This window comes from Netta rufina (genome assembly GCF_964035555.1).
Source record: "Netta rufina genome assembly, chromosome: 13".
Lineage (NCBI taxonomy): Eukaryota > Metazoa > Chordata > Aves > Anseriformes > Anatidae > Netta > Netta rufina.
This window is the reverse complement of record NC_140136.1, coordinates 9852617-9865548: the sequence shown is the minus strand read 5'-3', so window position 1 is coordinate 9865548 and position 12932 is coordinate 9852617. Positions and strand designations below refer to the sequence as shown.

Genomic DNA, 12932 nt, shown 5'->3' with positions numbered 1-12932 from the left:
AAAAGTAAAAAATAAAGTAGAAAAACTGGCTGGATGAACTTCTATTTTGTTTGCCATCTACTATACTTTGATTACCAAACAGGCTAAAAATGTCTAATGATTCTGTCCAAGAGTCTTTGTTCCAGTGTATGATGAAAACAAGTCCCCTTCTGTCCCAAATACTTGGACTGTTAGTGTCCTTCTGTGATAATCTTGGGGTCTATGAACTCTTCTGTCTAATGTGCAATATGTCCAAAAGAATTTAACAATGAATTTTGAGTATATAATGAACAATTATGCATGGAGGATAATCCCACCAAGTACTGTAAGAAAACATTTTTCCTGTCTGCCGTCAATCCTTCAACTGAATCTTGGTTGTCTACCAAGGGTCTTTCACAGCGCGATGTTCTCATCACCATTTTCAAAAGCAAAAATAATAAAAAAACAGCATGCCTGAAAAAGGCTTCAGGACCTTAAGTTTCTACCTTAGGCAATGTCAGATCTTTGAAAAGACATGTCGCTGCTCCTCCTTCACATGCCTAACCATGCCCAAGGAGAGGCTGATGCACTTCCCTGCTGTTAGGCACTCAGCAAAACAAAACCTTCCTCCTGGAAACAGACCCTGGAATCTCATTCAGGCCCATTTTCTTCTTTGATGGGGATGTTCAAAACCTGCTAAAGGTTTGTGCAAACAGATCAAGTGGGTTACATTTCAGTAGGTGTGGCAATTGCTGCCGATGGTATGAAGCTGTAAAAACTGTTACAGCACTGCAAAGTTGCTGAATGTGACTGCTCAGCCTAGAATTGAGATTCTTACCCTTTCATGCTTTAAGGGCTTTAGAGAGGGATGATCAGGAGTTTTTGCCAAAATGCTGCAGGCATTTAATTCTGAAAACGAATTTCTGAATTGGGTGCTATGCTAATAATGTATTCCAACCCCAGGCTGCCTGTAATCCCTCACAGACTCTCTTCTCCTTGGTTTCCCATTAGCAGAGCATCTGTCTTCTCGCTGCTTTATTGTTTGCTCTCTGCATGGGACCCTTAGTACATGGGACACAACAATGCAAGAAATTCATAGGGTCACATTAAAAGAGGGAGAGAATATCAAATTTGGTTTCATGCAGATGGTTTTTTTTTGTTGTTTTACCCACACATCTAAATGCAATGATTAAACTAAACTGAACAAAATGGGGCCTTAGCAGGCTCAGAGATACAGGAACTTCAGAGCAGGTGGCAGAGATTAAACTAAAGCAGAATGGTCCAGAACTTTACCCTTCATCTCGCCTGAAACCCTTTCATATATCTTCCTGTTGCTTTGTTCTGTCTTGGTGCCAGTAAGGAAACACTAACACAGCAGCATATCTTCGTGCTTCTGTGTTTCCACTTAGTTAAGTTTGAAGGACATGGATAGAGCAGGGAGGGACTTTATGTTCTCTCAGTTTGTTGGGCCGTGCACAAAACACTGCCAAAACTCAGGAATTTAGCTGGTAACTAACTTTGCCTTAGCAGTCAGGCATTTCATCGCCTCTGAGAAGGGAACAGCCATCTACTTCATGGGGAGCCTACAGAGATCCCTAAGTGAGCACTCGCCAAGGATACTTTGTCTGATTAATTATGAGTAAAATGATGATTTTCTCAGCTAGATCTTCCTTGGACAAACTCCTGTGGAAGCTTTGCAGTGACAATGAACAAGAAAGAAACCTGAAGCAACAAATTTAACTCAGCACTGTATCATACAGTGCGAAATCTATGAACTCAATTCACATTGTACAACGCCTTACATTGCGTAGCACTTACACTCTTGCTACGGCTTATTTATTGTCAATGCTACCATCTATTATGCACACTGTGAAAGAAACTGTCTAGAACATATCTTTCTGAAAAAAGTCTGCATTTTATTCTAAACAGTTGTTGAAAGATTTCAATTCAAAACATACAGCAACTAATACCAGCATTTACTACAGAAGTGGAAACACACCACTTTCTCACATGTTTTTTTTTCTAATGCTCCCATAGAAAAAAATTAATGCTGTCTGCTTACAAGTGTTTGGCAGGAGTTCCACATAATTAAAAAGAGCTCTAGTTCCTTTTTAAGTGTGCTTCAGTTACTGTAATTTATTTTTCAATGCAATATTAAGAAAAAAAGGGATAATCTGAGTTTTTGGATCAGCATCTCAAGAGGAAGTGGGGGAATGACTCTCTGACATGAAATTGACTGGACTTCCTAACGCACTTTCCACAACATGCCACTATCACATGTGAAGAATGAGATAGCTGCAAGACCTAGTCCATAATGGTAAGTCTCATAAAATAAATAAATAATAAAAAAAATCTTTGTCTTCCTTGTCTATTTTGTCATGGCTCAAAGAGTGATTCCCATGACCCACTTAACAATCCATAACCAAATTCAGGAAACACCGAGCATCTTCTTAGCAAATACAGATCCTACACATTGACATTCATTACATTATGTTTATCTGTATTACCATCTGGGGCTAGGTACTGCCTGTGTATTGCTCTTTTACAAACCCGAGATTTTTCTGGACTCCAGTTGGTCTCCTGTTTCAAAACACCACTTTTCTCCTATTAGCAGCCTACAGTCTGCCATGCCATGCAATGCAGTGTTTGCAGAATTCAGCCTTATGTTTCTCAGCCTTGGTGCCAACATTTTAACGTGGGCTTTAGCTTTAAAAACTTGTCATCTGGGATTAATTCCTGGGGGAAAATCCAGCTCCTCCTGAAGTCTATGGGAGTTCTGCCACCGGCTTCAGTGGCCGTGTAACTTCTTGATGTGGGCTATACAGCAGTACGGTGAGGTACAATGAGAGGTGAATCCAGACTGCCAGCTCTACATGCTCCTCGGGATGACTGAGATAATTAACTCTAAACTGCACAAGCCAATAAGTATCTGGCTATACCCTAAATATTGTGAAATTTGTATTTAAAGCCCATCTGTAGGTTTGATGCAACACTTCAATTCAGAATACCACAATTAATCATCACTGCTGTCAAATCTGTTTGTAAAATAAAACCTGGACCACTGGTATACTATGAACTGTCAAGAAAAAATAAGGAAAAACAATATTCATAATTTTTTTGGCAGGGAGGGGATGAAGCAAGACACACACAAGTAACAACTTGAACCTCACTCCCTCATGCACGGATTACAGAACATGCTATAATCTGTTTGCCGTTGTTTTCAGGGGTAGTGTTTGGGAGCACAGCAAAGCCCAGCGTTCAGGATGCCTTTCACTGCGTGTGCCGTGGATCTGCCCATGTCTGATTAATGCTATCAGCGTTCTGGAACTTGAAGGCACCTCCTGTCCCAGCCCAGAGGGTCAGTGCCTTGAAACTGCTCACAGACTTCCACACATTTCTGTCTACCAGGACTATTGCAGCAAATCCCTTTCCAAGCTTTGATTCCGTTATTCTGTTAAACACATCAATAAACAAACGTGTCTGTCTGTCCTTTGACTGGAGAATGCATTTTAATAGCGAGTCTCTGAAATGCAACATCCTCATAAGTATCTAGAACTACATTTGCTTTACAATTCCCCTTAGATATGAAATGGATATAAGCTGCAACTTTAATCATTTACCTTTTCAACTGGAGTCTATTTTTTTCTGAGAGAGTCTCACTTAGCAGTGATGGGCTCTCTGGCTAATGCACTAGCCCCAGTGCTCACCTCCCAAGGGGATCTCCAAACATTTATACTCGCTGAGATGGAAAATCAAACCCCTGACTCCAGCTGACACCAGCTTCCACCACTCTAAATAAAAACTATCTTCCTAGGGCCCCAGCGAGTGGGGCGGCCATTTCCCACACTGCCAGGCTTGGAGAACAGCACGTGCACAAAATGAGAAGAATAGCTTTGTTATTATTAATATTTACATTGCAGCCCTGTATGCCAGGGGCCCAAATTAGGGTCAAGGTCTCATTGTATTTGGTGCTACAGGAGATGAAGGTGCAAATCCTGCTCCCAAACGCCCACCACCCAGCTAGTCCTCCATTAGCATCCCGCCCCATTTCCCCCACTGCCCGCGGGCTGCCTGCCCTCCCCTCTGCCACAGCCTCAGCCCTTGCCTCTTCTGGAGGCCGGGGCAGGAGGCACTCAACGACCATCATGAGGGCTGGCCACGCTCAGGGGTAGGAAGGGCAAAAAGCCAACACCCCAAGGCCTGGGGGCTTTCAGCATCCTAAGTCTCTCTTTATGGTTGGCATGTGCAAAACTACATTTTTAGAGCCTTTCGCTTTGAGGATTTATGGGCAAAGTGACAAATCTTCCCCTAGTCCTACTGAAACGGATGAACAGGTTTAGATGAAACTTTCGACAATAAATGACAGCAGAGCTGGCCAGAGGCACAATCCTGGCATGGAGAAATTCAGCCTAAAGGATTAAATTTGGCAAAATTGTTAAAGAAATGGGAGAATCTTGAAAGGGGAAGTTTTAGATGACCTTAATGCTACGCACTACAGCTTGTGGTGTCTGTAATAGGCTATCTCCATTGCATCTGAGTGTCTTCAGCAGTGCATTAAGCAACATAACTAACATCTGTCACAAGGTTCATTTTTCCTCTCATCTGCTCCCTGGAGGGAAATTCTCTAATTTCTTAACCTCTGCTGGACCCCCACTCAATAATGCTCATTACCTCAAGAGAAAAAGGAAAAGCCTATCAAAAAGTTAAAAAAAAAAAAAAAAAAAAGAGAAATAAAGGCAATAATAGATCTAAGAATTCAGGCTGCTTTGGTGACACTTTTAAAGTCTTTTTTGCCAAGAAAAACAGTAATTTCTTTTAAATTTCTTTACATGATATTTGAGCATTGAACAGGAAAGACAAATTAAAATTATTGAGCTATTTTTCCTTCACCCTTGATTAGGCAGCAATTTATCAACGAAATGGAACAAGAACATCTGACTGGGATTATTTATTATACAGTAAGGCATTTATTTTTTGTTCACTTCACCAGGAACAGTGTCCTTGTTATGGCTAGTTAGCCATCTGTGTCCTAAAAGCTTTCAGGGAAGGATTAAACTGTCATTTGTTTTATTTCCTTTCATGAAATAACTGTCCTAACAGGGCTGAGAAAAGAGCTGGGTATTGCTGGACTTGCTGCCTTAAGGTGGCGTGAAGACGAGTGACTGCATCTTCCCTCGAGCTAAAGCAAACCAGGGAAAAGTTTTTTATTTTGTTTTCTTCTTTTTTACTGCTCTTTTTATTGTCCAATAACACAATATCACTACCCAAGTGTTCCTACTGGAAATTGCACAGGTTAGGCAATCTCTACACCATGATTAGGCGGAAGTGGAATATCTGGGATTTTTTATTTTTTATTTTTTAAGTCCGATTCGCTGACCACATTTAGCCAATATGGTTTGGATTTAAGCAGTGACAGAATCTGCAGCTAATCAGGGAACCAGGAGGCTGACAAGTGAAGAAGGCAGAGCAGTGCCATGCCCTCCATCAGTGGTGGTGTCCCATCCCTAATGCATCGATTCGCAGCCCTTCACACAGGAAGGCTGGCACTGTTCTCAGAAGGACGACCACAGCAGTTCCATGTGGCATCTCTTCTCCACCTGCAACTCCACGAGTGTGCCTAAAAACTTCTAGCATTTCTTCCCTGGAAAGAATGAGCAAAATAAGCTGCCTGATTCAGAGAAAGATAATCTGTGCCCTCAGTAAGAGCAAACATGTGGGAAAACTATTTGTTAGAAGAATGTACCTTGCGGCTATTGCCAGAGGTTTTGATGGGTGTATCTGTGCTTTGGATTGCTTTATGGCTCCACAGTGGAAATTGCTCATAATGAATGATAACATCTACATTTCTATAACACCTTTTCCAGAAATTAAAAGCACTTTTCAAAGAAAGGGTCAGACTTGGAATGCTTAACACTAGCAGCTCCTCATGTCACACTTTCACAGACTGATTTTTTTTGAAACAATTTGGTAGACAAAGCTCTCTGGCGCTCACTGTGCTTTAAGTGACAAGTGAGCTCTCCTGAAAAATGTGAGCCGTTTCACCACTGAAACGCAACTGCTTCTAGGGTGGAAAAGACACACCTTGAGTGGGTGGCACCAGCACTGTGCTAAACCTTGAAAGAGACGGTTTAGCCAAGGAGGGTGACCTCTGCTCTTACAGCAGGTGCTGAACACTTCCAAGGATCGGATAACAGCATTTCTGAAGGTCTTGCCTTCAAGGACCATGAATAATACCTCAGTGAATTCAATGTAACACCTTTGGAGAGAAAGAGCTGACCTGAAAGTTAAAGTACCTGGTACCTTCTGTGAGCTACAAAGTACGGTTCTGGAGGCTGCTTCTACAGGAGTTGTTCTGACACAGAGAACATCAGCACTCCAGAAGTAAAATACTGACACACATGGCAAAAATTTAAACTTTTCTAAAAGTTCCAATAAGTAGAAACCCATACATAATATCCATTCTTCCCTAAAAAGTATCTCCATTGGCTGTTTCACAGCGAAAACCAGTTCAGCTTTCTTGCCTTGTCACTGTTCCTGCCCAACTTACTGCAGGGCCACAGCGGGGTGCTGCTTCTTCCCTGTGCCTGGCCCAGCCTCAGGGACATCCCCAGTCCTGCTGGTGGGGTGCTGAGGGAGCACCTGGAGCAAACCCGTGAGACACAGAGCAGTAGCAGGGGGACAGACAGCACTGCCCCATGCTGCCTGCTCCGGGCACAGAGAAGCACGTATATAGGCTCTATATACACGCTGCTGCTATAGGACGGGATGGAGGCTTGCAGGAAAGAGGAGACAGCTCTTTGTGAGGGACCTGTGGAGACAGGGCTACAGGACAACTCCAGAGCCTGTTATAATGCACGGCAGCACCCACAGTTCTGCCTCCTTCTGTGTGCTCTCTTCTTGGCCTGCAAAGCGTGCATGGCAGTGGTCAGAGTCCACAGTGCAAGATTAGCCTAATACATCCAAAAGGAAAAACTTTTTACACAAAGTCCTACCCCCGTCTTTGACTTCCCTAACTTCCTACCAGTGTACTGACAAAAAAAAAAAAAAGTATGGCATATAAAGCTGCAGTAAGAGTGTTACAATGGAGACTTGGAATTACAATGAAGACTTAAATTCTCAGTTACACAAGAAGCATTTGGCTAACTGCTTTGGATGGAAAACACCTCTTTTTTAGACAGAACTGGGACCTTGTAGTGGCTAGGAACAAAACCTGGGGGCAAGAAGCAGGTAAAATTATTTCCTTTTAAATGCTACTCTGCGGACTTTTCCTCTGACTGCTACGCTTTGAGCTTTCTCAGTCCTCAGGACGCTGAAGTAGGCAAAGGTGTTTGATTTTATTAGAGAAACAAGGCAATTCCTGGTATGCTTGCTATGAGGTCTGCTCAAGGGAAGCTAAAAGAGAATGAATTTACTTTTTGAGAAGCAGCGAGTTTAACACTGGCAGGGATAACATCAGAATTTAATTTATTTTACTGCCTTTTGCTGCAGTCCCTTGGTCTGCTTCTCTCTCATCTCCCTGTGACAATGGGAACCTGCTAAGATGCATCCAAAGGACGCTTGGGCTTAAAAATCGATGCCTGGAATGTCCCAACTGTTCCTCTACTTGCAGAAAATGTATTCTTATCAGGTCCTTAACCTCAGTTTTCTTGAGAAAATCACTGTGTCTCCCTTCAGAAGCCTACTGCAGCACGTCTAAGAATTAAACGGTTCCACCCCTTTGTGCCTCCCCCCCCAATTGAATGTTCTCCAAAAAGATGTAGATTTTTAGATTTTTGTCATGTTTAGGCAGAAATTACAAGATAATAGCAACAATCACATCATTCAACCTGGATGAAAGTTTTGGTCATGGGCAAAGTACATTCCAACACAGTAAAAAAAAAAAAAAAGAAAAATCTCAAAGGTTCGAGCCCCTCTATCATACACTCCACCTTTTCTTCCTCTCCCTACACTTCTGCAGAAATGGGGGAAAGAAAGCTGAAAACAGCATGGAAGAACAAATAATTTTCTCTCTTAAAAGCAAACAAAACAGTAACACATTTCAATTATAACACAAAACGTTTCTGCACAAAGTACAATTTGCTCTTCTCAGCAGCCTCCAGCCGTGGTAGGCTGAGAGTAAAGGTAAAACATATGAAGGCAAATACGGCTTATATTTTAGGACTTTCCATTATTTTTATGGATTGCATTGATGAGAAATGCATTTGTGTACTCTGAACTGCCAGTAACATTTTTGTTGTGGGATATACTTTGAGTCATTCCTTTGCAAAAAGGATGGCCATATTTTCATTAGAAATGGAAAGTTGTTCTGGAAGACCAATGCTTCTAAATGAATGGTATTTCAATAAATAAAGGTGCTGTAAATTCAACATACTGCTTCTCCAATTCATCATCCTATAAGCTAAAATATATCAGTTCAATTCCCAGCCATGCTGTCCCCTTATTCTTAATTATAAATGGTCTGCCACTTATCAAATCATTCTCTGTGTACCGCACAATCCTCACCCTTAATTGCACAAATATTTTATTTTTGGAACAACACAGCTCAGCAACAAGCTCCATTTTTCTTTTCATGACTCAGTCTCTATTAAAGCACACCATTTATAAAAGCTCTGGGCACATGGAGAGAAAATTAGTTGCTCCTCCGTGGCTAACAGTTTTTAGCTAATCACAATGCAGCTCCACATCACTCCTAGCAGAGCAGTGATTAAAACAGCGCCTGCAACAAAGCAACATTGTACACAGCGATGACGTGCTCCAGTCAAAAACGTCTCCCCTCTTGCTGTGATTGGTATTCCCCAGATGTTTGACTTTGAGCTTGGCAGGAGAGCCTTTGCGGCTGCAATTCAAGTCCCAAGCTTGAGCAGCTCCGCTGTGTATTCTCATAATTTACACTTTGTGATGGCTTATGGACAGTTATGTACTTGGTTTCATAGCCACCACTATGGGTCTGATTCCGTCTTCAAGGAGTTAGTGGTAAATGCTCCCCTAATTCTAGCACTGGCAGAAGGATGTCCCAGAAGAGTAAAGCAACTCTCAAAGCAAACAACCCAATATAAAAGAACAATTTGGTCTAAAAGAAAAAAATGAAAATAATGCCAAAAGTCTTACTTACTAGGAAGTCTTCTTCACAGTACACCTTGCCATTGACATTGTAGAACGCTTTTCCTCGTAGTCTTCTCCCTGTTAAAACAGTGTACAGTCAGAATTTTGTACTCTGTTCTGAAACCCAGTTGTTCAGGATGCCAAATAAAAAGCACACCCTGCTGCATGTGTTAGCAAGGCCAGTTCCTGGCTTCTCTACTCCCTGCAACGTCCATCCAAATAAATGAGGATTAGGCTCCTGTCTCCACCCTGCATTCACAAATTCCTAATCAACTAAATATTACTTGTAAGCAAAAATGATGGAACCTAGCTCATTCCAATTCCTGCAAATTTTGAAATCTAAAACCAAGGAAGATTATTCTGGACAAAAGGCTTGTTTGTAAATTGCAACAATTTTCTTAGCAGGTGAAATCACACCTAGCACAGATCCATTGGAATCAGCATCAGTGATGCACTTGTCTCTAAAGGACCACAAACATGGAATAAAGCAAATGGATGAGCCTGTCACCTTTAAAAATATTAATACATTAATCACTGTCACAACAACCACAGACAGAGCTACCTGTGGTATCAAGGCAATACCATGTGTATATGATGGAGGGAAGGACAGAACATCACACTGAAAACAAGAGATTTCATTTTCAAGCTTGAACATTTTCTATTGCGTTACAGCTGGCTGAACTCTATTGACAATGCTTGTGATCATCATAAACTGATGGCTCCCTTTAGAGTTAAGAAATACTCAACAGACTCCAGAGAGTCCCAAAAAAAAAGAATTTAAAAAAGGAACCCAGAAATCACTGAACCCAACCAGATTTTAGATACGGCAGATCAGATCCCTGCCTTACACCGGAGCTGCTACATTGAAGGCAATGAGATTTTATCAGTGTAAAAGCAGTGAGCGAGGATGGAAACCAGAATTACCCTGACTCACCTTATTTCTACTCTGTGTCAGGGTCCCAGTGACCAAAGCTCCAAAATATTTGGGTGTTCTCATGAGCCATTTGCAGCCTTGGGAATCAGATGGCACAGTGCATACTGTGGGCTGCATACCAGCTGCTGATGGCAATGCACACCAACAACACTGCCAGAGATATAGTGCAGGGAAAAGGGAAAAAGACTGTACTTACAGGTCAACAGACAACCTGTCCCAGGTCACTGCTGAAGCTTTTGTTTCACAGAACAAGCTTGGACTTCTCCAAAACAGAGTAGCTGCACCGTACATACCGCCTATCTGTGAAGGGTTCAACTCTCAGGGCCAGCAAGCTGAGCCAGTTGGCCAAGCACAGAGGGGCAGAAGTGCTCTCCATGGTTTCCATAAACAATGTTGAGGAAAATATGATTAATTTTCAGTGTTTAAAAGTGCCTTTTACACGTTGCCACTGTGATCTGATCCTGGGAAACAGTGTGTGGCACAAAAAAGTTGGGATCTGGGCTGATGCTTTTGGGAAATCACATGCTGCATGTGGTTGTCTGGCGGTTTTACTGTCGTGGCAGAGGGAAATGCTTCTTTTGTGTGCACATTCTTGGGCTGTCGATCTCACAGGCTGCTGTCTCCATACTGCTGGTAGGTGGAGTCAGCTCTTGTTTGTCTTTCCAGCTGCCTGGTAGCTCTGGTGGGGACCAGGAGCCCAGTGGCATAGGCAATGCACTCAGACTGTCAATCTGCTCTGAGGCGCTGAAGTAAAACTGGTCCATGCCATATGTCACAGAAACAAGACACTGGGCCAGGACAGCCCTCACGGGACCACGGGGCCTCCTTAGGCTGGCACAGGAGCAACCACCTCTAGAACTCCCCTGCTGCTTATCCAGCTGTTCTTAAACCTCTCCCCTGAAAGCTTTGTCACTGCCCTTCCTTGCTCCCTCTTGGTCTTCCTTGCTGACAGCACAGGCTTCTTTCCATAAGTATCTTTACACCCTCCCTATACAGATGCTGAAGAAGCCATTCCCCACTTGACTGCCACATCTCCCAGCTCCCAGCTCTGAGCAGGGCCCTGTATAAAACTGTAAATATGCCTCAGGTGACCTTCAAGTGCTGGTCGGTCCCTGTGAGGACCCGCTCAAAGTTAAACCCAGGTGCACCACCAGCAGCCTTTACCTCAGGTGCCAGCTCCAGCAGGGCAGTACAGATGCCCAGGCCCACCAAGAGTCTCTCAGGTCTCCTCAGCGCCACCGGTTTTTGTGGTGGCGTTGCTGTCCCTCACCACGCCTCTGAGCAGTGCTCGTGCCAGCTGCCGGGCAGTCACGTCCCTGTGGGGCAGTGGAGGCCCAGCAGGCCCGGAACCAGGCAAGGGCACACCTGGCCAGGGAAGGAATCTGCTGCCAGGAAAGAAAACAGGAACTGCTGCCCCGACGCCTTTTCCCAAACAGAAATGAAGGCACTAACAATAAACTAATGTAAAAGGAAGGGAAGGAAGAAAAGGCAAGAGGTCAGAGCAGCTTTTGAAAGGCCATCTGGGCTGTGCCGGACCGGGCCAGGACACGGGGCCTGCCGTCAGGCGGTGGAAGTGAAGCGGCCGCTCCCAGGCCGCAGCCCGGGCTTTGATGTGCTGAGGCAGCTCCTCGCCGTGCCCACACACACTGCCTGCACAGGTGCAGGGCCGGGGCATTCGCTTCAGGTGGTGAAGCTCTGGCCATCACCCTCACCACACACCCATTATGGTTAGAGGCAGCAGAGATAATTAGGGACAAATTGTGAACTCTGCCGCTGGAGGGATCTCTGCAGGAAAGGAATGCCCTCAGCAAGGGCAGGCATCAGCATCTCCTGAGGCATGGCAGAAGGTGAACGAGAATCTGTGTGTCCTGCTTTAGGTCCCAGTGTGCAGACCCTGGCAGCATTCAGGTTGCAGAAGAACCGGGTCCTTCTGTTTCCTTAGCACAGCACTCTTACAGTCAGTGGTCCGAGGCTTCCCTGACCAGGAGGGGGTAGGAAGCCCAGCACCCAAAGCAAACATGAAAAAAAGGATGATTTGGACTGGCTCTCAGCGATGCCTGTGTTATCAAATGTGTTTGGCAGCTGACTGCTGGGTGACATGAAACAACCTCACCTCACCCAAGTGCAGCAAAGCTGCGAGTCCCTTCATCAGCCACTGCACAGCTTGTGGGCCACTGCTCACTGATTACACACAGCACAGGCCAAACACACACACACCCAACCTCCCTTTCCACACAGGCAATGTGGTAAAAAAGTCTGCTTTATATGCTCACAGAGCAGCACCTTTCTAACTGAGAAAAAATATCTTTTTCCAGCTGAAAAAAACAAGCTGCCCATTAGGGAACTGACTTGCCTAAACTCATAAAGAAAGCAAGTAGCTTACTCACATGATAATTACTATTATTAGCAATAATTAATATGATTGACAGGCCTGTTACCTTAGAGGAATTTCATTCAGGGATAGCGCAATAATTATCTCATAAACAAGAAGCTGCAAGTTTATCACACAAACAGCACGGCCTTCACTATTCTGGCTTCTACATACCACATTTTAGAAATAAAGGCAGAAACACACATTCCTGGTGCCCTCCAGAAGCATTTGCTGAACGACAGCGCTGCACACAGCCATGAAGCCGTGTACCAGCGGGTGCAGGGCCTGGTAGGCTGGGACAGCTGCCTGAGCTCCATCAGCCAGGCAACACGGCTTCGTTTCTTGGGGTACTGGAGGAACTCCAGGCCTGGGCAGCACCAGCCTGTTCCATGGAGCTGTAGCCTATTACTGTCAGTCAAGCAGAGATTTCAAGTTTTTTCAAAAAAACTCACATTGTTTTAGGCAACTGAGTCAAGTGCCTGGCCAGCTAGACAAGGTACAGACATCCTGCCCACTGGTGCAGAGAACCTGCTGCTTGCTTTTCCTTGGAATGACTGAGCACAGCCA

The 12932-nt window shown here is 44.0% G+C and overlaps 1 protein-coding gene across 1 annotated transcript in view; it reads right to left on the bottom strand.

The window, feature by feature from the left end:
- WTIP (WT1 interacting protein) overlaps positions 1 to 12932 on the bottom strand; it is a 77998-nt gene that overhangs the window by 16051 nt on the left and 49015 nt on the right. Inside the window, exon 3 of the mRNA XM_084294790.1 lies at positions 9071 to 9138. Coding sequence (XP_084150916.1) covers positions 9071 to 9138 — 68 coding nt within the window. The remainder of the gene's footprint in view (positions 1 to 9070; positions 9139 to 12932) is intronic.